Source organism: Triticum aestivum, chromosome 5A (assembly GCF_018294505.1).
Source record: "Triticum aestivum cultivar Chinese Spring chromosome 5A, IWGSC CS RefSeq v2.1, whole genome shotgun sequence".
Classification (NCBI taxonomy): Eukaryota; Viridiplantae; Streptophyta; class Magnoliopsida; order Poales; family Poaceae; genus Triticum; species Triticum aestivum.
Window position 1 is genome coordinate 494016325 of NC_057806.1, and position 21085 is coordinate 494037409.

The 21085-nt window shown below is 47.4% G+C and overlaps 2 protein-coding genes across 2 annotated transcripts; both read right to left on the reverse strand.

Annotated features, from left to right (window-relative positions):
* Nucleotides 1-308: 308 nt before the first annotated feature.
* LOC123104303 (uridine kinase-like protein 1, chloroplastic) lies at nucleotides 309-6070 on the reverse strand. Its single transcript, XM_044526123.1, has 14 exons — nucleotides 5700-6070; nucleotides 5507-5598; nucleotides 5105-5174; nucleotides 4899-5017; nucleotides 4061-4157; nucleotides 3869-3948; nucleotides 3544-3738; nucleotides 3378-3461; nucleotides 3203-3263; nucleotides 2323-2383; nucleotides 1765-1858; nucleotides 1586-1658; nucleotides 923-1005; nucleotides 309-843 (listed from the first exon to the last, which is right to left on the reverse strand). The coding sequence occupies exons 1-14, from the start codon at nucleotides 5920-5922 to the stop codon at nucleotides 697-699; spliced, it is 1479 nt and encodes a 492-aa protein (XP_044382058.1). The 5' UTR covers nucleotides 5923-6070; the 3' UTR covers nucleotides 309-696.
* Nucleotides 6071-6643: 573 nt separating this feature from the next.
* Nucleotides 6644-10664, reverse strand: LOC123104304 (ribulose-phosphate 3-epimerase, cytoplasmic isoform). Its single transcript, XM_044526125.1, has 8 exons — nucleotides 10432-10664; nucleotides 9600-9604; nucleotides 8467-8529; nucleotides 8265-8371; nucleotides 8092-8189; nucleotides 7277-7369; nucleotides 7109-7150; nucleotides 6644-6993 (listed from the first exon to the last, which is right to left on the reverse strand). The coding sequence occupies exons 1-8, from the start codon at nucleotides 10546-10548 to the stop codon at nucleotides 6838-6840; spliced, it is 681 nt and encodes a 226-aa protein (XP_044382060.1). The 5' UTR covers nucleotides 10549-10664; the 3' UTR covers nucleotides 6644-6837.
* Between the last annotated feature and the right edge of the window lie 10421 nt (nucleotides 10665-21085).

The window sequence follows — 21085 nt, forward strand, 5'->3', positions numbered from 1 at the left end:
AAAAGGCGCCTGGGGCCTGTTGGGGGGACCTGCATGCTGTGGACTTCTCCGGTTTGCCTACGCTAAATACGGTTCACCCTGCTTCAATCGAAAACCTCAATCTGTTGATGATCGAGGGCTTGTGTCCTGATACGGAATGTGCATTTGCTACAGAGATTAATTTGTGCTGACGATTAGAATAAATCGAAAGCACGGTTTACTGGCTACCTCCCAGGCATGGAATACTAGCGTGATAGATGCGGTTCAGCAAAATGTTTTTCTCAAAGCCACTTCTAGATTTGGCTTGATTAGAGGACACATTCTCCAACTGTTAACTGTAACATCTGATATCAAGAGGTGCAAATAGGTTTGATATAATTTTACACAGTAGCAGCGAAACGGGCTAGCTGAAGCAGCACAGCAACAGAGATATTCAAACGAAACGAGCTTGCAATCATTTCTACTACTCCCTCTGTTCCGAATTGTACCTCCAGTCCTCCATTCAGGGCTAAGGCCAGACTACCTCCAGCAATGGCTAAGGACAGATATCTAACTCTGGAGTCTAAAAAAATTCATGTTGTATCTTCTGATTCAATGTTTCCCCGGCATGTATCCTCGGTCCAATCGATGCTACCGCCGATTGTACGATCATCCCTCTGCAGTCTCCAGCGATGAAGTCAGCTTTTGCACAGGCATCGATAGCAGTACGAGCCACCATCAGTTGTCTGTGCCGAAGTAGCGATCACCATACTCTCCCAAACCTGGGATGACTCTGAATTCCTCGCTCAGCCCGGTATCTATCTCTGACGTTACAAGCTTCAACTTTGGAAATCGCGTGCACACACATTGAATCCCTTCGGGTGCCTACAAGGAGTCGAAAAAACAGGCTGGAGTGACATGAAAAAGAGACGAGTAAACTGATTCAGTATGCTAAGAGGTTTACCGAGATGAGAGTGAGGAATATGATCCTCTCCTCAGCAACGCCTTTCCTTCGAAGAAGATCTATAGCTTGATTTGCTGAGTTCCCTGAATAAAAAAGGAAGAAGTAAAACACTTCAGTCACGAGCAAATCGGAAGATAGCTGGTGCAATATCAATTCAATTGCAGATGGACGAACGAATTACAGATTTGTGGATCTAAAGAACAATAATCATCTACGAGTCATGGAGTACTATATATGAGTAGCAGCTTATCTTCCAAAGTAAAGATGTAGCACCAAACTTCCACTATTTATTGAGAACACGGTTAAATATATTTGACATGAAATTTACCAAAGCCAAGACATCTCCCAACAGATAAACCAACAATGAAAAAGTTTATTAAATCTTTAATTTTATGCATTAGTAAAGGAAAAATTATCACTGGGTGAGATTTGGTATCAGGATATCTCATAACATCCAGATATGTTTCTGTGAATGCATGCCATATGTATAAACTGCATCGAATAAAAAAAGCACTCATATCTATTATCATACAAAGCATTGCTTTCAATAAGAAATACGGAGTACAATTATAGGGTGTGCCAAGGGAAACTTTTACTAACACAACCTAAATAACTTTAGCGCCAACAAATAAATGAACAGGAATAGAGGCAAGCAAAACTGACCTGTGCCAAGCACCGGATCCAAAAGCAGAACATGCCGTTCATCTATGTCCATTGGCAGTTTGTGGTATATGAGCTAGATGAAGAAAGTGTATTGTAGTTATTGAGATTTGACACCACAAAAACTTAACCATTTTACAAATTTATTAGCAAGTCATTAATCACAAGATCTTAGTGCTTACTTGCTGTCCATTATCTCCAACACGATGTATCAAAATTTTGCCAATTTTTATTCCTTTACAGCAAGCACGCAAAGCATTCTCCATACTTTCACCACTGCAGTGACAATGAATTTGTTTACAGTAGTGCTGTTGTCTCAATATATATTAACAGAATGGGTGAGAAAAGAACATATGTAACATGGCTGGTGTGCAAAGAGTAAACTGCAACTATTTGGTATTTATAGACATCGTTTCATGATGTTGAACTAAGATTCAGGATTAAATGGGACATGAGTTCAAAATTGTAGTCTGGACTCTGGAACTATAAAACTATCTTACAACTTGCAAGACAATGGCACAGAGAAAACAAAAGGTTCCACATGCCAGGACAGAACAGAATGTATACTCATAATAAATTATCTTTTGCAGTATTAACTAGCATCTCTAATAAAATGAAGAACTTCTGTTCAAACATAGTTATTACTAAATGCAGTCTGCATGCCCGACGTTCAAAAAAATACTTCTGTCAATGGTGTGTGCTGTTGTGTTGGGTTGATAATAACTATCTTCAGTGTTTACCTTCGGACAATAGACACTCCGCAGAGCTTCTTGCAGAAATCAACTCCCGTATAAACAGATCCTGGACAAACAAGTAGAGCATCACATAATGTTTGGCACAGATAAATAAATACAAGCATGTGTGCACCTAGCATTACAGAAAACAACTGAAAACATATAAATATATGAAAATGGCCAGAGCTCCAGGTTTCCACATGTTTTATGCATATTAAATCAGAGCATCCAAATTCAAATGTTCGCAGCACAAAACAAATTGCTGCTTTCAAGGAGTACTAATTTATCGGCATATGAAGTTAGGTGACAAACCCCAAGGCTCGGTAATGGTAGAAATAGTAAGCATGAGCTCATGTCAACGAGCTTCATTTTCCATCTAATACTGTGTAACATCAAAGCTATAAAGAAAAAATAATTCTAAAGGGAATAGACTCTTCATATTAACAAGCTTCAGTTTCTACCTACTACTGCATAACATCACAGCTACAAATCAAAAATAATCCTAGTGGGGGATAAACTCTCCATATCAACAATTTTCAATTCGTACCTAGTACTGTGTAATATCAAAGATATTATTCAAAAATGTAATTCGAGGGGAAATAAGATACTAGCATTTAGCCCAACATTAGTCAATGCATCGATTCTATTTTACTTCCTATTATTGTTGAAGTGGAAATGTTTGTCTTCACAACATTTCAGAACTTATGGTGTTAACTATTTTAGCAATAAAATTCCGTAGGTATAAATTCTTCTAGTTGATCAAACAACAATTATTCTAGGAAATCAATCAAAGTGAAAAACTTCTCGATGAAACAGTACTTGAAATGCAAAATCGAAAAGTGGACAACTAAGTGAAAAAAGATACGCAATGCCATTTGCAAACTACCTGTTGGAGTAATAATCTGCTTTTCTGTAAATGGCAAATGGCCCAAACCATGCTCAACTACCTAACATGACATTATTCAAACAAACAGGAGACCAGTTAAATCAATTTTAAACTCAATGCAATTAACTCAACATAAAGTTGATAATAATAAGATAAAGGCTTGGAAACGAGGTACCAAACGTATCAATCGATCTGAATAAAACACAAAGTCAGGTGTAGTGATATCCCTATCACGAATCAGAGTATGCATTCCTCGGATCTGGCAAATTCATCATAAAGGCAACTTCAAGATACAATGAAAAACAGTATAATGCTTAATCAATGAAGATGATTAACTTTACCTGGAAAGTTGATTGAACTACAAAGACGTTTCGGAAGACTTTGCACAAGTCATGCATACCAAGCTTTGTACGAATATGTTGAACGATCAGGTCAATTGCAACATGGTTATCACCTCCGCGTGGTATGATCACATCAGCATATTTCTTTGAAGGCAGAACAAAATCATCAAATGCTGGCTTCACAAACCTCCCATACTGAGACACCAAAAGAATTGCATATTACATCACAGGCATTTACATATCAAGAAACAAATAGACAGAATCTTCTTGCAAATCACAATGAAAAATCTAAACAACAGCAGAAAATCTACAATAGTTAACCTACCTGATCAAGCACCGAGCTAACATCTCTACCTCTTTCAACTGTATCACGCCTTATTCGCCGGGCAAGCCTAATATCTGCATCTGTTTGGATACACCATGGATGCAAGAAAGTGAACAAAATTTTAGCTACCAGCGAGAAAATTATAGAGAACAAGTCAAATGCTTATAAGTACACTGTACACATAACACAGACCTGTGTCCACAAAAATTTTCATGTCCATCAGATTGCGAACCCTTTGATCATGGAAGACTAAAATGCCCTCCAAAATAATGACATCTGATGCATTGACCTTACAAAATGAAATTTGACAATTCGTTTAGTTGGCAAAAAGGTTCATGATTAGACCAGTTTTCCTACTTATCCAGTACTTCAACTAAAATCATCTCGGTTGACGATCCCTGGTACTGATAGAAGCCAGCAAACATAATACTAAAATATAATTATTCTAAACTAACAAACTGAAATAAATATATATCAAGATATTCACTAGTGCTAATTGAAGGAACTATATTCTTTATCCCAGATTAATACAGTTTACTTCAAAATTAAGAATACAGACTGCATAAGTTCACAAGTCAGAATAGTGGATAGTTTTGGAAATAATTTGCCCGTTCATACAAATGTCTATGACATGATCAAAAGGGTAAAAAAATTAACAAAAACAAAACCTTCAGTGACTATATTAACAGAATTCCTTGCAAGGCTGTAAATTATCAGGCTGCAAAAATGCTGTACACGCTATGCAATAAATCTTCATACTCAAACTAGTATTATTTTCCAATTCACGCAGAAAGCAAATAGCATCCTCTGTAATTTCAATAATTCCCATAGAAAGCATTGCACCCTACCATACAATATACCTGATGGTCATATGGTTGTACATGTAGAAAAAAGGCTTCACCCAAAGTTATCGAATAGTAATTCTCAGGAACAAGTTATTGAAAAGTCAAATGAGCTGGACTCAACATTGTAAACACGGGAAACTTCTTCATGTCAACAAGTTCATAAGGCATAACTGATTACTACCAACCTTTCGGAACCTTTCTGAGCACCTTCGGTGATTTTTGAAGTCATATATAGGAACATTTACAGGCAATGCACGTTTTAGTTGCCCCATGCATTCAAGAAGTTGCTCCGTATCAAATGCATCTGTAAACAAAGAAAGCATCTGCTTCACATTCTCTGATCACTAACAAAGGTAGAACACTTCCAATCAACATGGCATAGGTGAAATACCAGGATGATCGAAATTGTAGTCCTGAGCGCGTGCAGATTCCTCAGCGGTTAAGCCGCGGTAGAATGAATCCTACAAAATCAAAAGCCATACTGAAAATCAGGCATGTCCCGGAAATGAAATTGGTCTCCCTTTGAAACTTGCTGTAGGGTTGTGCGCGACTAGCTTTATTGCAACTTCATTGTTCAGTTCTGAAGGTACAATCATTAATTGTTCAGTTCCCAGCTAAGTAATGACTATGGCAGCACGACAGGCCTTCGGATTTCATAAACTGCATCACTTGGGCACGACATACAAACTAAAAGGCGTGATTCCACTGCAGGAGCTAGTATCAAGTGAGGACACCTAGCAATCTCGTAACGCAGAGCATTTGCAATGGCAGAAGCAGACAGTGAGGAGCAGACCTGGTTGACGAGCACGACGCGGTGGTCGTGCAGCTGCTGGATGATCATGTCGCACACGGTGGTCTTCCCCGAGGCCGTCCCGCCCGAAACCCCTTGAGACAATTAGCAGTGTCAGTCAGGACTCGCAACCACCGCACTGGGCAAACTGATCAGCAGAATGGGGGGCGCAGGGGCGGCCGCAGAAAAAGGTTACCGATGACGAAGGGCTGCCTGAGGGAGGATGGGGAGGCGACGTCGGCGTGGGCGTGGGCGAGCCCGTTGGCGAGGGCGGCGGCGGCGGCGGCGCCGGCGGAGGTGGAGGAGGAGGGGGAGGAGGACCCGGAGGGGGCGGGCAGGCGCAGCGCCTCGAGGCGGAGGCCGCTGAAGTGGGCCCCCACCGCGGACTCCATGGCGTCGTCCACCGCCTTGTCCGGCATGGTGTCAGCGGACTCCGGTCGTCGGTCCCGCCGCCGCCGCCGCCGCGCCGCGATTGATCGGGATTCGGTCGCTCGCGGGTCCTGCTGACTGTTCTCCCCGACCCGGATCCGCTCGCGAGTCGCGATCGGGTTTTTGAACCGACGGGAAAATAATTAGTTCCCCCGAGCGAAACGTGGTGCGTGGGGCCGGTTTTGCTCGTGGAGGGGATGGGATGGGTGCGTGCGCCGTGGACTGGGGGAGTGGCGGGTGGGCCCGCCGACGGGGATGGGAGTCACGGCGCAGGAACACCTCGCGCAGGGAGGGAGCAGGACGGCCGGATGGTGTGGGGCCGGTGGCTAGCTCGGTGTACGATCTGATCACGCTGTTTTTCCCTTCTTCTCATCTCAACGACAAGGCCATGAAGCATGTTGATCCGTTCGAGTCTGTCGTCTATCAGCAAGTAGTAGCGTATATAATACGGGTGCATCAGTAGCATGAGCATGCGTGACCCAGTTTAGGGCATGGATGGATGGACAACTGATCGGTCAACGTGCGATGCACATGGCTCGAGACGTCTTGGCAGTGTTGAGAAAAAAAGAGACCAGGACCAATCTGATTCCGTTCCTATCGACAACGCGTGCCGCCTCGCCGTGTCCTCCCGTTTGGTAATGGCAGCGTGACAGGGAGGGAACGAGGAATCAGATCCAAAGCTCCAACCTGCGACGCACAGTGAACCAGAAATATCATACGGTAGTAGTAGTAGTATGCCATTCATGTCACTGTTACCACCATCTCTACAAGACCCAAACTGCGTGAAAGCCAAGGGCACATTTTATTCGGAATCGCAAAACTGCTGACCGAGCGTCGGTCGTGCAGAGTGGTTCTAGTTTACAGCAGAAACATGCGTCCGTCCGAGCGCGCAGAGCTACAGATGATCAGCTCTTGATCTGCGACGCCTCCACGCTCTTGCGCAGCGCCGAGATGACCTCTCCGGGGTCGGGCGCGCCGAACACGGAGCTCCCGGCGACGATGCAGTTGGCGCCGGCCGACGCGGCGGCGTCGATGGTGGAAGGACCCAGGCCACCGTCGACCTACACACACAAACAATATAACGTCAGGAAACGAGACGCCGTGGGAAGATCGCCTATGGGCGCCTGTGGCTGTGATGTGATACTAGCCTAACATGGATCGGCATTGTAACTGTACCTCAATGTCGAGGGACGGGTACTTCTTCCTCAGCGTACGCACCTGGAGAAACATATCCAGGTTACAGAGAGGAAGTGGTCAGAACTAAGCTTAAAAAAAAGTGGTCAGAACTATCCTAGATAAGAAACGGTAAGAGTATCGACCCCAGAAAACAAAATGGGTGGATACCTTATCCATCATCTCCGGCATGAACTTCTGGCCACCAAAGCCAGGCTCGACCGTCATCACGAGAACCAACTCTACAGGGGTTTCTGCTTCCACCTGTAAATACAGTTATTAGTAGAAATGCTAGCTAATCGGAGATCAGATGATTAAGTTTAGACAGGTCATCATAAGTTCATAACAAAGGCCATTCATCTGCAATGGAAGATGTACTAGAGTACAGTAACATTCAGTGATGATTGTAAGAAGGGGAGGTGAAATGCGCCTGAACAAGGGAAACTGGATGTGCTTGTGCCACGATCATTTTGATCAACAAATTATGCTAAAAGTTAAACATAACACATTGCTACTTGATTGGATCAATGAACCAATGGTCCAGTATACGAGTGTACAACAACACTAGTACACACCTAAAAAAGAACTACTTCCTACATAAATCAGCTCTGGACGGGGTTTCAGTTCTGGACACAAAAGGAGGACACAATGAACTTTATGCATTAGAAATAAAGCTAACTGTGCACGTTGAAAATAAATGCATACGAGCTCACTTCTCATGTTAGCTATTAATATGAAAAAGTTTCTGGAAAATGTATTCCAGTGGTTTTTCTATAATGTACTCCCTCCGTTCCTAAATATTTGTCTTTTTAGAGGTTTCAACAAGTGACTACATTCGGAGCAAAATGAGTGAATCTACACTCTAAAATATGTCTATATACATCCGTATGTGGTAACCATTTGAAATCTCTAGAAAGACAAATATTTAGGAACGGAGGGAGTACAACATGATAACAAGAATAATTGTATGGGGCAAATGAAGTTACCAGGGGGAAAACATCCTCCACAGGAGTACCAGGCTTCAATGATACACCAGGCCGCATGCCCTTTGCTTTGATGCTTTGGGTGAGCTCTTTCCAGTTATCTACACCAAGCTTTCCATAAGGCAACAAAAATCATGAAGAACCATTCGCAGATTTGTCAGCACGTGTTTATTTACCCCTCGCTACTTCTATATGGAATGTGAATCCTGAGGCACCAGCTTTTCCAAATGCCTCTACATAATCGGAAGGATTTGTGACCATGAGATGGCAGTCCAAATATGCCCTAGAAATCGAGAATAGCAGTATTAGGTGCATACAGCCTATAAGAACAGAATCCATCAAAGTGAATATTAAATAAGACAAGGAAGGTCACCATACTTTGTGTGCTTCCTCAAGCTCTCAATCACTGGAGCTCCAATAGTTAAATTAGGAACGAAGTGCCTGCGTGTGCAAACAGCCAGCTTCAAAATTGATAGTTCTTTTGGTCGTCATCAAAATAGTCTATCATCAAATTTCCGAACAAGATGAATGCATTGTCCTTCAAACTTGATTCAACATATAACATAATAATGATATTCTTTTTGCATGCAGTCTTTCATCTGGGAGTTATAGAAAGATATTCAAGAGAACATCCAGACATAGGATCTGTATGATCCTGTTGACAAAAAAAAAAGATTCCCACGTGAAGGAAGACAGCAATTCATGTTCAATACTTACTTCGATGATGTCCAGTTCATAAAAAAAAAGCATCTTAAGCAAGCATTCTACTTTTCACCAGCTTGAAGAAGGTGTCTAATTTCTCTCCCGTATGCTCAAGGTGTGTGATCTCTGTCTAAGAAAACAGAGGGAACACCATCTCCATACTGACTGCAGATACCTCTTGTTTCATCATTAGCTACTTGAATTTTCCTATTGTTTATTTTCAGAACGAAAGGTCAACATTCCTTTAAGTAGGCAAAATGTGAAAGAATAGAGCATAGTTTAAGCTGCTTCTTTTTCAAGTTTAGTCACATGGCTATCAGGCTTATTGCTTTCCTTCTTATATACATATTTTGGAAATCATGCTCTTTATGTGAGATTTTATTAACATTTCGCATCCATGAGCAGGATGTTCGAATAAGTAAGGTATCTAACGAAAGTAGCCAAAAATTAAATAGAAAGGTCCATAGGTCGAACAGCAACTAAGAGAACATACATGTGTGGGTTAAAAACAAAAATCATCTAGGTAGATGTAGCTTGTAGGCATGTATACAGCCACCTGCATACTTATCTAGTTAGCTTAGCTTAAACACCCACTGCCAGCCTGCTATGCTAGCAGATAAATAAGGGCAAACATATCTTCCATTATTTGAACGAAAGGCAGAGTTCTGCCTACATACTAAGAGATAAGGAATAAAATTTGGCATTGGTATGTCAGAATAGTTTTTTGGCACCAGAAAGTGCCGACACAATTCAGTAACAGATCAAAATCGATCTGCCGCATCCGCAGTGGAAAGTAGAGACAAACTCACCCATCCTGCAAGGTGGAAAAGGAACAGAATGAGCATAAGGCAAATGGAATTCCAAGCTTGAATGTCCATGATCAATGCACACGATCCCTGTCTAAAAGAAAAATAAAATGGAACACAATCGTTGGGAGGAACAAAATTAACTACTACTCCCTCCGTTCCAAATTACTCGTCGCAAAAATGGATGTATCTAGAACTAAAATACATCTATATACATCCATTTCTGCGACGAGTAATTCGGAACGGAGGGAGTAGAACACATTCCCTGAGAGGAACAAAATTAACTGAACTTGTCACATGCCTGTAACAGGCAAGTCACAGCCTTGACATGGATTTGGCTGTATTTCCGTTATATCTTTATTAATGGAAAGGGGATTAGCCCGGTTCAAAAAAAAAGTCACTGCCTTAGACTAGTAAGTACCAGTACAGTTGCAGCATAGCACATCGCAGACCAGAACTACTGCGAACATGACAGCTCACGCTCATGCTCTGAACAACGATGTTCAGAGTAACCTTTCAGTAGCAGAAAGCGGAGCAGAGAAGACTGTCAACTCCGAACAGATTCTACCGAATCGCCTATGCTCACTGCAAGGCCTGGTTGTGTGCAGAAACAAGAAGTATGGCAGCTCCTCTGATTCATTCAGTGGTTCAATCCTATTATCCCTAGTTCCCTAGCATGACCGACTCCGTCACGGCGGCAAACGACTGAAGCGACCATAACAGTGCGCGGTCCAATCCTACTCCTGAACGAATCTCGAGGATTCGAGGGTGGATCAATCAAGCAGGGTTAGGAAACATGGTGGGGGGAGAGAGGGGACGGGAGGGGGGATCGTACCATGACGTCCATGTGGAGCCAGTCGGCGCCGAGGCGGACCATGCGCTCGGCCTCCGAGGCGAGGTTGGCGAAGTCCGACGAGAGCATGGACGGCGCTATCTTCGCCGCCGCCGCCATGGTTGGTGCTTCCGATTGGAGGACCGGTGGTCGCTGGATGGTAGTAGTTGAGTGTCGAAGGTGGGGAAGCGGACGACGTTTCGTTCGGGTCTCGTGACGGAACGGAGGCTGGTTTGTTTCACGCCTGTGTTTGGGGCAGGTGAGCCGCCTATGGCCCACTCGTCAGTGGCCGGAGAAGGGGCTGCTACTGCCAGGGCCAACACAATACTGTTTTTTCTTTTTCTTTCATCAACCCTTGGTTGTGGGCTCAGACGAATTATTTGTTGAATTTCATGAATAAATATCGAGACTTGTAAAAGGTTGTGAAATGAGGGGAAATACATATGAGCACTCGGGTGCTCCACCCCCCAATGCAACTTGTGGCACGTGGGTGGCGGAGGCTGCACACGAGGAGGCGTTCTCGAGACGTCACGTTGTTTCTCGAAGCGGCGCCATAATCACCCTCACATTCATTTACTGATCTCTCTCCCCTTTCTCCGCTCTCCCCGCTCTCATACTGGCGGCGGCAATGGCAGGACTTTGACAATGGTTGTAAGCCCTTGCCCTCTCTTTCGATTACCTGCATTCAACTCGCACTTTAGCATTTCCACATTTGATTCAAGCGTTAGGGATTGGACTAAAACAAGGGGGTGGAGGGATTGGATTTTCACATTCGATTATGTAGTAGTTCGGAAATGGCATTATCAATGGATTTTAGGGTTCATACGGTGATTTTGAGTAAAGGGGGTTGGAGAATGGGGGTACATCAACCTTACAAGCACCTAAACATTCTAAACCGGCGACCTTGGAGGTGCTTGGAGCAGCGGGGCCCTGTAGCCTTGTTGTTGTCCACCACCGGCTCCACCGCAGCATCCATCATCTCCTCTACATCATCTTCGTCTAGAACGATGGGCCTTGCGCGGTCGTTTGGTGCCGCCGCCCTAACCAGCAGCTCCACCACTTTGTGGTCATCCTCCGACGCCACCGCAATGGCCGGTTGGGCATGAGGAGGCCTCACAAGCCTGTACATTGCCCATCTGGCCCTCTGAACAGGATCGCCGAACTCGGCCTGATCCATCGCCCAGCATAGTATGTCCACTAACATAGCGCCTTTCACTAGGTCGGGTATCATCGTCTTCAACTGCTCCTTCATCCCCATAGCGCATGCCTCTTTTTGTGCATCTCCTTGATGCTAGTGAACTGAGAGCACACCTTCATGGTCTTGACGAACTTGGTGCGGTCATCGAGCGAGCATCCATGGAAGAAAGCCCTCCATCTAATGCCCCAGGGGAAGGGCTGGGGATGGATTCGTGGCAATGCTGAGGTGGTGAGACAGAGCTGTGGAAGAGGATAGAAGTGAAGGAAATATGCCCTAGAGGCAATAATAAAGTTGTTACTTATATTTCCTTATATCATGATGAATGTTTATTATTCATGCTAGAATTGTATTAACCGGAAACTTAGCACATGTGTGAATACATAGACAAAACAGAATGTCCCTAGTATGCCTCTACTTGACTAGCTCGTTAATCAAAGATGTTTAAGTTTTCTAACCATAGACATGTGTTGTCATTTTATGAACGAGATCACATCATTGGAGAATGATGTGATGGACAAGACCCATCAGTTAGCTTAGCATAATGATTGTTTAGTTTTATATTGCTATTGCTTTCTTCATGACTTATACATATTCCTTTGACTATGAGATTATGCAACTCCCGAATACCGGAGGAACACCTTGTGTGCTATCAAAAGTCACAACGTAACTAGGTGATTATAAAGATGCTCTACAGGTGTCTCCGAAGGTGTTTGTTGGGTTGGCATAGATCGAGATTAGGATTTCTCACTCTGTGTATCGGAGAGGTATCTTTGGGCCCTCTCGATAATGCACATCACTATAAGCCTTGCAAGCAATGCAATTAATGAGTTAGTTGCGGGATGACGCATTACGGAACGAGTAAAGAGAATTCTCGGTAACGAGATTGAACTAGGTATGATGATACTGATGATCGAATCTCGGGCAAGTAACATACCGACGACAAAGGGAACAACGTATGTTGTCACGCGGTTTGACCGATAAAGATCTTTGTCGGTGTCAAAACCGGCGGATCTTGGGTAGGGGGTCCCAAACTGTGCGTCTAGGCCAGATGGTAACAGGAGGCAGGGGACACGAAGTTTTACCCAGGTTCGGGCCCTCTCAATGGAGGTAAAACCCTATGTCGTGCTTGATTAGTATTGATGGTATGGGTATTACAAGAGTTGATCTACCACGAGATCAAAGAGGCTAAACCCTAGAAGCTAGCCTATGGTATGATTGTTGAAGTGTATGTTGTCCTACGGACTAAAACCCTCCGGTTTATATAGACACCGGATGGGGTTAGGGTTACATAGAGTCGGTTACAATGGTAGGAGATCTGAACATCCGTATCGCCAAGCTTGCCTTCCACGCCAAGGAAAGTCCCTTCCGGACACGGGACAAAGTCTTCAATCTTATATCTTCATAGTCCAGGAGTCTGGCTTGAAGGTATAGTTCGGCTATCCGAACACCCCCCTAATCCAGGACTCCCTCAGTAGCCCCTGAACCAGGCTTCAATGACGACGAGTCCGGCGCGCAAATTCTCTTCGGCATTGCAAGGCGGGTTCCTCCTCCAAATACTTCATAGAAGATCTTGAACACAAAGATAGTGTCCGGCTCTGCAAAATAAGTTTCCACATATTGCCATAGAGAGAATAATAATATTAACACAAATCTAATCTGCTGGCGTATTCCATGGTGCGACACGCCATGGCCAAGCCTTTATCCCAATCGTTTCATTATCCCACCTTAGCGCGTTATGCGAGGCAGTTTCCTTGGCACGTCTTGTCAAAGCAGAGATCATGTGCCCTCATTTCGGGATTCTCATCAATACGGGCGTGGGTAACCCAACCGCGCCTTTGATTACGGCGCTTGGAGATAAGCAAGTTTTACCAGGCTGGTGGGGACACATAATCGCGTCCACCCATATAAGGGGATAAGGATCCACCTTTTTACCCACGCCTTCTTCCTCCTCTGCCTATCCATTCTTGCGCACTCGAGCTCCAGCGGCCAAGTTCGCACTACCACCTCAACCCTCTCCAGTCATGTCCGGAGCGGGAGGCAAGTGGATGGTCTCCTCCGTCACGGAAGGACACATCAAAAAGTTGAGGAAGGCCGGATATCTGGCTAGCGACATCGCGCACCGACTCCCCGAGAAGGGGCAGCTCATCCCCACTCCTAGGTAGGGGTGGGCATATAAACCGATGACCGAAGTACTGACCCGAAATAACCGGGACCGAACCCGAACGCACCGAAACCGATTCGTTCGCTCGTAACTTCGGTCAGCCAATCTGGAGAACCGAACTTTCTTCGGTTGATTCGGGTGCATGTATCAAGTAACCGGACACACCAAAGTACCGAAGCAATTTTCAACTCACGAGAAATCTATGTAGCCCACGGCCCACAGCCCAACTACTGAACCTGGATAGAGCGAGTCATACATTCACATCAGCAGCATCTCGAGCCCTAAACGCTCGACCGCGCCCTAGCCGCCGCCCGCGAGTGTCTGTGCCTCGACCACCTCAACCTAGTCGCCACTGCCTTTGACTTCTATCCATCCCTGCGTCCGGCGGCGGCGGCGGCTCCACTTCCACCTCTCATCCATGTCCCTCTGCTTATATCCATCCCCGGTATGACGGTGTCAGTGTTGCTGCTCATGGAGGCGAGGCGGCGACCATCTCTCTTCGACCTACCGAGCATAGATCTGTGCTGCAGATCTTCAATTTTTGATTCTGTTTTTGTGCATGGATCTGAGGATTTGATTTTTGATTCGATTTTTGCCACAACTGATCTTCGTCGCTGTCATATTTCCTCTATCTTCGTTGCATGCTCAGTTTTGTTTTCGTCAGTTGTTCAGTCTCAACCGAGACCCAAACCGAAGCATCGGTACACCGAACTCTCGGTTAGTATTTTTATAGGAAACCGATCGGTCTGCCAAATCTCAAAACCGAAATTCATTAAAACACGAAGCACCGAACTGTTCGGTTCGGGGGAACCGAACGCCCAGCCCTACTCCTAGGCCCCATGAGAGGATGGTATTTCTCCCCCATTTCCTCCGCGGACTGGGCTTCCCTCTGCATCCATTTGTCCGGGGGCTCATGTTCTACTACAACCTGGATTTCCACGATCTGGCCCCGAACTCCGTCCTCAACATCTCGGAGTTTATCGTCGTGTGCGAGGCTTTCCTCCGCATCCGCCCTCATTTCGGCTTATGGCTAAAGACCTTCAACATCAAGCCGAAGGTGGTGCGCGGCATCCAGGCGGAGTGCGGCGGTGCCATGGTTGGCAAGATGGCCAACATCCTGTGGCTCGAGGGCTCCTTTGTGGAGACCCTGAAGGGGTGGCAATCGGGATGGTTTTACATCACCGAGCCGTGCGACCCCGAATGGGTCGCAGCCCCCGAGTTTCGGTCTGGACCCCCTACGCGGCTCACCTCCTGGAAGGAGACCGGCTTGTCGTGGGTAAAAAAGGAGAGCTGACCGGACTCCAAACATGCATCCAAACCCTGGTGGACAAGAAGCTCAAGCTTGTCAACGTAGTCCAGGTTATGCTCGTCCGCCTGATCCTCCCGTGTCAACGACGGGCCTTCAACCTGTGGGAGTTCGACCCGGCGCAACATTAAACTCTAAACAAGCTCTTCGACACGACGTACGAAGATGCCTGGAGGGTGCTTTTCAAGGGCGCCGAGGCTCCCGCATCCGCCGCCGAGGATCGCAAATTCAGTACTCAGCATCACGCTCATGCAGTAAGCCGTTTTTGTCTTTTTACAGGGTACCAGTTTTTCATGGTTTGACTCTATGCGGGATCTGAGCTCCCTTATCTTTGATAGGATTGGGTGGCAACGTCCAGACAGATCAACTGTCCGGCTCCTCTGCCCAAAGGCCCAGCGGACGCTCGCTTGGCGAAGCTGCTGGTTCCGGCGCCCTACGTGGTGCCGGAGAAGAAGGCCACGAAAAGGGCCACGGGGACTCGAAAGAGTGCCCGGAGTCAGGAGGTGTCGGATTCGTCATCCGACGGTCCTGAAGCGCCTTCCTCTCATGAAGACAAGGAGGAAGAAGAAGAGACCTCTCCCCCTCCAGCGGGAGGAGAGAAGAAAAGGAAGGCCGCCCTCCTCGAGGAGGCCGGAGGGTCCAAGAAGGGGAAAACCCTTCCTCCGGATTGCTCCACCGACGCCGACGACAACGAAGAGGAGTGGCAGCCCAGGGCCAAGCCCCTGGCGAAATCGTAAGTGTCCGGATACCGGGGTAATTCATAGTATTCGTTTTTCGCACAACTTTTCCTTATGTCGAATATGTTTGTGCAACCCACCCAAGGACCCGCTTGACGCATCGTCGAGCGGCTCGCTGGACCCATCGAAGGTGAACTTGCTTCCGACGGCTTCATCCCCCCGCCTTGCGGATGACACCGAAGTGTTGTCCCAACAGGTTCCAAGCCGGGAGGAGGTGGTCCTGGGGGTGCCGCAAGGCGACCTCCCGGACTCCAGGAGTAAAGGGGATGAAACCCCCCAGGGCTCCAAGTCCGGCTTAAGGCCGGACACAGCTCTGGAATCTTCAAGGGTTCCAGAGTCCGGCGAGCGACCTCCTTCCAAGAGGAACAAGCCTACCATGCCGGTGACCTCCGCCCAACCGGAGGCGCCGGACAATATGTTGGAGGCGCTCCAAGGTGCCTCCATCAACGAGAGGCACCGCACTATTATGAGTGCAGTGATCCAGAAGGTTCAGTCCGCCAAAAGCGGACTGACTGAAGCTTGTACAAGCCTTTTAACAGGCTTTGAGGTAAGTAAAGAATGTTCAAATAATGTTACCGCATAGACAGTAGCCCCTGATGCTCTGTTGGGTGTTCGGGAAGAAAAGCCGAATAGAGGATCAAAGAATTTGCAGGAGTCTAACAAAAGGAGTCAATATGCGTATGCAGGCTTCTCTGCTAGCGTCCGCCACACTGACTGCGGAAGTGGACATGCTGAAGCAGAGTCTCGAGAAGGCCGAGCAAGAGCTCGGGCGTGCCAAGAAGCAGCTCGAGGAGAAGGAAGGTAAGAAATACCCTGTTTGGATATGTATATAAAAAAGGTGCAATTGCAAAAAATGACAGGATTGACATGGCTATTGCAGGGGCCACGTCTGAGTTGGCGACCCTTAAGCAAGCACTGCTCGAGGCCGAGAAGAGTGCGGCCGTGGAGCGCACCAAGCGGGGGAGGTATGAGGCTGAGGTTGGCAAGGTGCGGGAAGAGCTCCAGGTTCTCATGAAGAAACATGAGAGTTTGGAGCTTGACTCAAAGACGCGAGCGTCCGTGCTCGCTGCAGCTATAGAAAATGCCAAGTCTGCCAAGGCCGAGTCCCAGAAGACCCTCCAGGAGTTGGATGAGGTGAAGAAGATTGCGGCGGGTAAGGCATTCTTTATGCAAAGCAAACACATAAACGTGAGTTACCTGTTACTTACCCGAATCCGGAGCTCTCTAGGAGCGTTCGCAGATCTTCCCCGGAGTGTATATGATGCCGCCGCATTCTATCGAGCCGAGGAGGGCAGCTCGACGGAGAAGGTGTTCTGGTCTCAGTACGCTGAGGCCGGACACCCCGTGCCCCTGAGCGACCAGCTGAAGCAACTGGTCAAGCTCCACAAGGCGGCCGAACATGCCATGAAAGGCCTCCTAGTTTGGCTGTGGCCTGGAGAGGCTCCGCCTAGGAGCTATTTCGGGCTGGTGCGGTGGCTGGTGGAGGCCTGTCCGAGGCTTGAAGACATCAAGCGCTCTGTCTGCATTGAAGGTGCCCGTAGGGCCCTTGCCCGTGCCAAGGTGCACTGGGGCAAGCTGGATGCGGAGAAGCTTGTGAAGGACGGGCCACCTCCGGGGAAAGAGCATCGCAAGCCCGAGAATTATTATAAGGATGTTCTGAAGGGTGCCCGTCTTGTTGCGAATGAATGTACCAAGGATGTATTTTTTGAGTAAAACCCGCTCGTGTTATCCTGTGCGCTGAAAAATTATCCATATGCGCTAAGCAATGTTGCTTGAATTTAAAATATTACCTTCTGTGCGGCTGTTTATCAATACTGAGAGATGGCGAGTCGTCGGCTTCTGCCCCCATGCCGCTAGTGCTGGGGTGTTCGGGGATAAACCTGGACGCTCTTTTTCCCATATTTGGGTCCTTCGAGGGAGGCGCTCAGCCCAACGAACGAGGCAATCAGACTATAATGCATGAACACTCTCACTTAGCCATAGAATTCTATAATTTTAAATTTCGGCGAAGCCCCTAGTATTCGGAAGACCAATTTCGGGGCGCTATCCATGCCTTGGCCGGACATAGCCGGCTCTTCGCCCGAAGAGGCATAAGTCTTTAGGGACTCGAAAAAACCTCTCGAACAGCGACCAGCTCTCGCTTCATCATGACAGTCACTTTTAGCTTTCTCCACTGAGTTGCTCGGCCCAGCTCAACTGGGGCACAATCGCAGTGGTTCTCCTAGTGCTACCTTAGCCGATATAGCGGAACGTAAGGCACCAAAACATAGAAGCCGGGCAAACCCAACTATTGATCCAAGACATGATTCGGAGCCGATGCATATAATGCTATAAGTTCGGGGTGCCGCACTTTTTAGAGTGTTCGGACTTCTCACACCATGTTGAGGGGTATTGAAGCCCCTGGCGTATTTTGGCCGTACCAAAGTGTACGGGTGCAACATGTCATTAAGGAACATATATATATATATATTAAAAAAAGGGTAATGCAAAAAATGGGCAAAAGCTACGCATTGTTCACTAAAATAGCTGCGATCAAAGCAGAATGATACAAGTGATGCGATAAATGAAAAGTTGGACTATTTAACATGTTTGCTTCAGGGCAAGCTGCGGGATAATATGCGAAACGGGTATACTGCTCGTGATAGAGACCACCTGGGATTTCCGTAATGCGGCATGGCTTGTCTTCTTTCCTGGTCCTTGCATCGTTTGTGCGGCAATTGAACTGCCGAACAAGCCTTCCGAAGAGTAGAGCCCTGGAAGTAAGAGAAAAGTATAAAAAAGGTCGGCAGCCCCTGGTGCGGTTTAAGCCGTGTTTTGGGCGCGCCGTGATGGTGCCCCTCCCCCTATGCCCATGGTATTTCTAGGGCGTAGTTATGTATGCGAAGTACTGGCATCACCTTTTTGCGGGGGTTGGGGTTGGGGCCGCATTGCTACGCCTGCTCGGAACGTGCAAGGCGGTCTTGTTGTAGGTTACTCCGGGCGCGCTTGACTGTGTCCGGACGTTTAATGGCCGGACTGGAGAACTGCCTGGAGAGGCTGCTTTGTACTTCCGCTGCAAGGGCCGCCGTGTGCTCCTCCGTTCGGAGGGAGCGTTCGGTGTTTCCATTGACCGTAATTACTCCTCGAAGGCCTGGCATCTTGAGCTTAAGGTATGCGTAGTGCGGGACCGCATTGAACTTGGCAAATGCGGTTCGCCCGAGCAGTGCATTGTAGCCACTGCGGAACGGGACTATGTCGAAGATTAACTCCTCACTTCGGAAATTATCCGGAGATCTGAAGACCACTTCAAGTCTGACTGAGCCTGTGCAGCTGGCCTCTACACATGGTATTACGCCTTTAAAGGTCGTTTTGGTGGGCTTAATCCTCGAGGGATCTATGCCCATTTTCCGCAATGTATCCTGGTAAAGTAGGTTCAGGCTACTGCCGCCGTCCATAAGGACTCTAGTGAGATGAAATCCGTCAATAATTGGGTCAAGAACCAATGCGGCGAATACGCCATGACGGATGCTAGTGGGATGGTCTCTTCGATCAAAGGTGATCGGGCAGGAGGACCATGGGTTGAACTTTGGGGCGACTGGCACTACCGCGTATACGTCCCTTAACGCGTGCTTCCGCTCCCTTTTGGGGACGTGGGTGGCGTATATCATGTTCACCGTCCGCACTTGTGGGGGAAAACCCTTCTGCCCATTATTGTTCGGCGGCCGGGGCTCCTCGTCGTCGTCGCTATGCAACCCCTTGTCTTCATTGTCAGCGCTTAATCTGCCGCCTGCTTGAACACCCAGCAATCCCTATTGGTGTGATTGGCTGGCTTTTCGGGGGTGCCGTGTATTTGGCACAAGCGGTCGAGTATTCGGTCCAAGCTGGACGGCCCCCTAGGGTTCCTTTTGAATGATTTTTTCCGCTGACCGGATTTAGAGCCTCTAAATCCGGCATTAACTGCCGTATCCTTAGCATTGTCGCCGTTGAGGCGGTGCTTCTGTTGGTTGCGACGCGACCTTCCACTAACGTCCCTGATGTCTGAACTACCAGGGTTCTTGGTCATATTGTTGCTACGAGCAAGCCAACTATCCTCTCCTGTGCAAAAGCGGGTCATGAGTGTCGTGAGTGCTGCCATAGATTTCGGCTTCTCCTGTCCTAGGTGCCGGGCAAGCCACTCGTCGCGGATATTATGCTTGAAGGCTGCTAAGGCCTCTGCGTCCGGACAGTCGAGTATTTGATTTTTCTTTGTTAGGAACCATGTCTAGAATTGCCTGGCCGATTCGTCTGGCTGCTGAATTACATGGCTTAGGTCATCAGCGTCTGGGGGTCACACATAGGTGCCCTGGAAATTGTCGAGGAATGCGGCTTCCAGGTCCTCCCAACAGCCGATTGACCCTGTTGGCAGGCTGTTAAGCCACTGCCGGGCTGGTCCTTTAAGCTTGAGTGGGAGGTATTTGATGGCGTGGAAATCATCACCGCAGGCCATGTGGATATGAAGGAGATAATCCTCGATCCATACCACGGGATCTGTTGAGCCGTCATATGATTCGATGTTTACGGGTTTGAAACCCTCGGGGATTTGATGATCCATTATTTCGTCTGTGAAGCACAATGGGTGTGCGGCGCCTCTGTACTGGGCGATATCATGACATAGCTCCAATGAGCTTTGTCTACTATGTTCGGCCCTGCCGAATTTGTGGTCGGCGTGACGATTATCGTCTCGAGCCGTGGGGTGCCTACGTGATCCGTAGATCGATCTTGTTTGCCTTGCCTTGTCCTCCAACATGTCTCGCAAGTCCCGCGCATATTCTCGTGCCTTGGTATGGGGTGCGGCTTGGGTGGAGGGCCATGAGGCCTCTCTGTCGCGGCCACGAGGTGGCCTGTTGGCCGCGTCTAGTGCTTCCTCCTCTAATCGGGGTAGCAACATGCGCTTTGGGTAGCACTTGGAGGGGCGTTCGGGTTTATGCTCTTCGGCCGCGAGGACTTCAGTCCATCTATCGACTAGCCGATCTTGATCAGCTTTAAGCTGCTACTGTTTTTTCTTGAGGCTTCTTGCCGTGGCCATAAGCCTGCGTTGAAAACGCTCTTGTTCGACGGGATCCTTCGGCACGGCGAATTCGTCGTCGTCGAGGCTTGCCTCGTCTTCGGAGGGAGGCATACAATTATCGTCCTCGACCTCTCTGTCGGCCGCTCTCTCATGTGGGCTGGTTTCTCCATCCTCCTATGCTAAATCTTGCTCGGGGGGATGTTCTTCGGCACTTTCCGGGGTATTATTA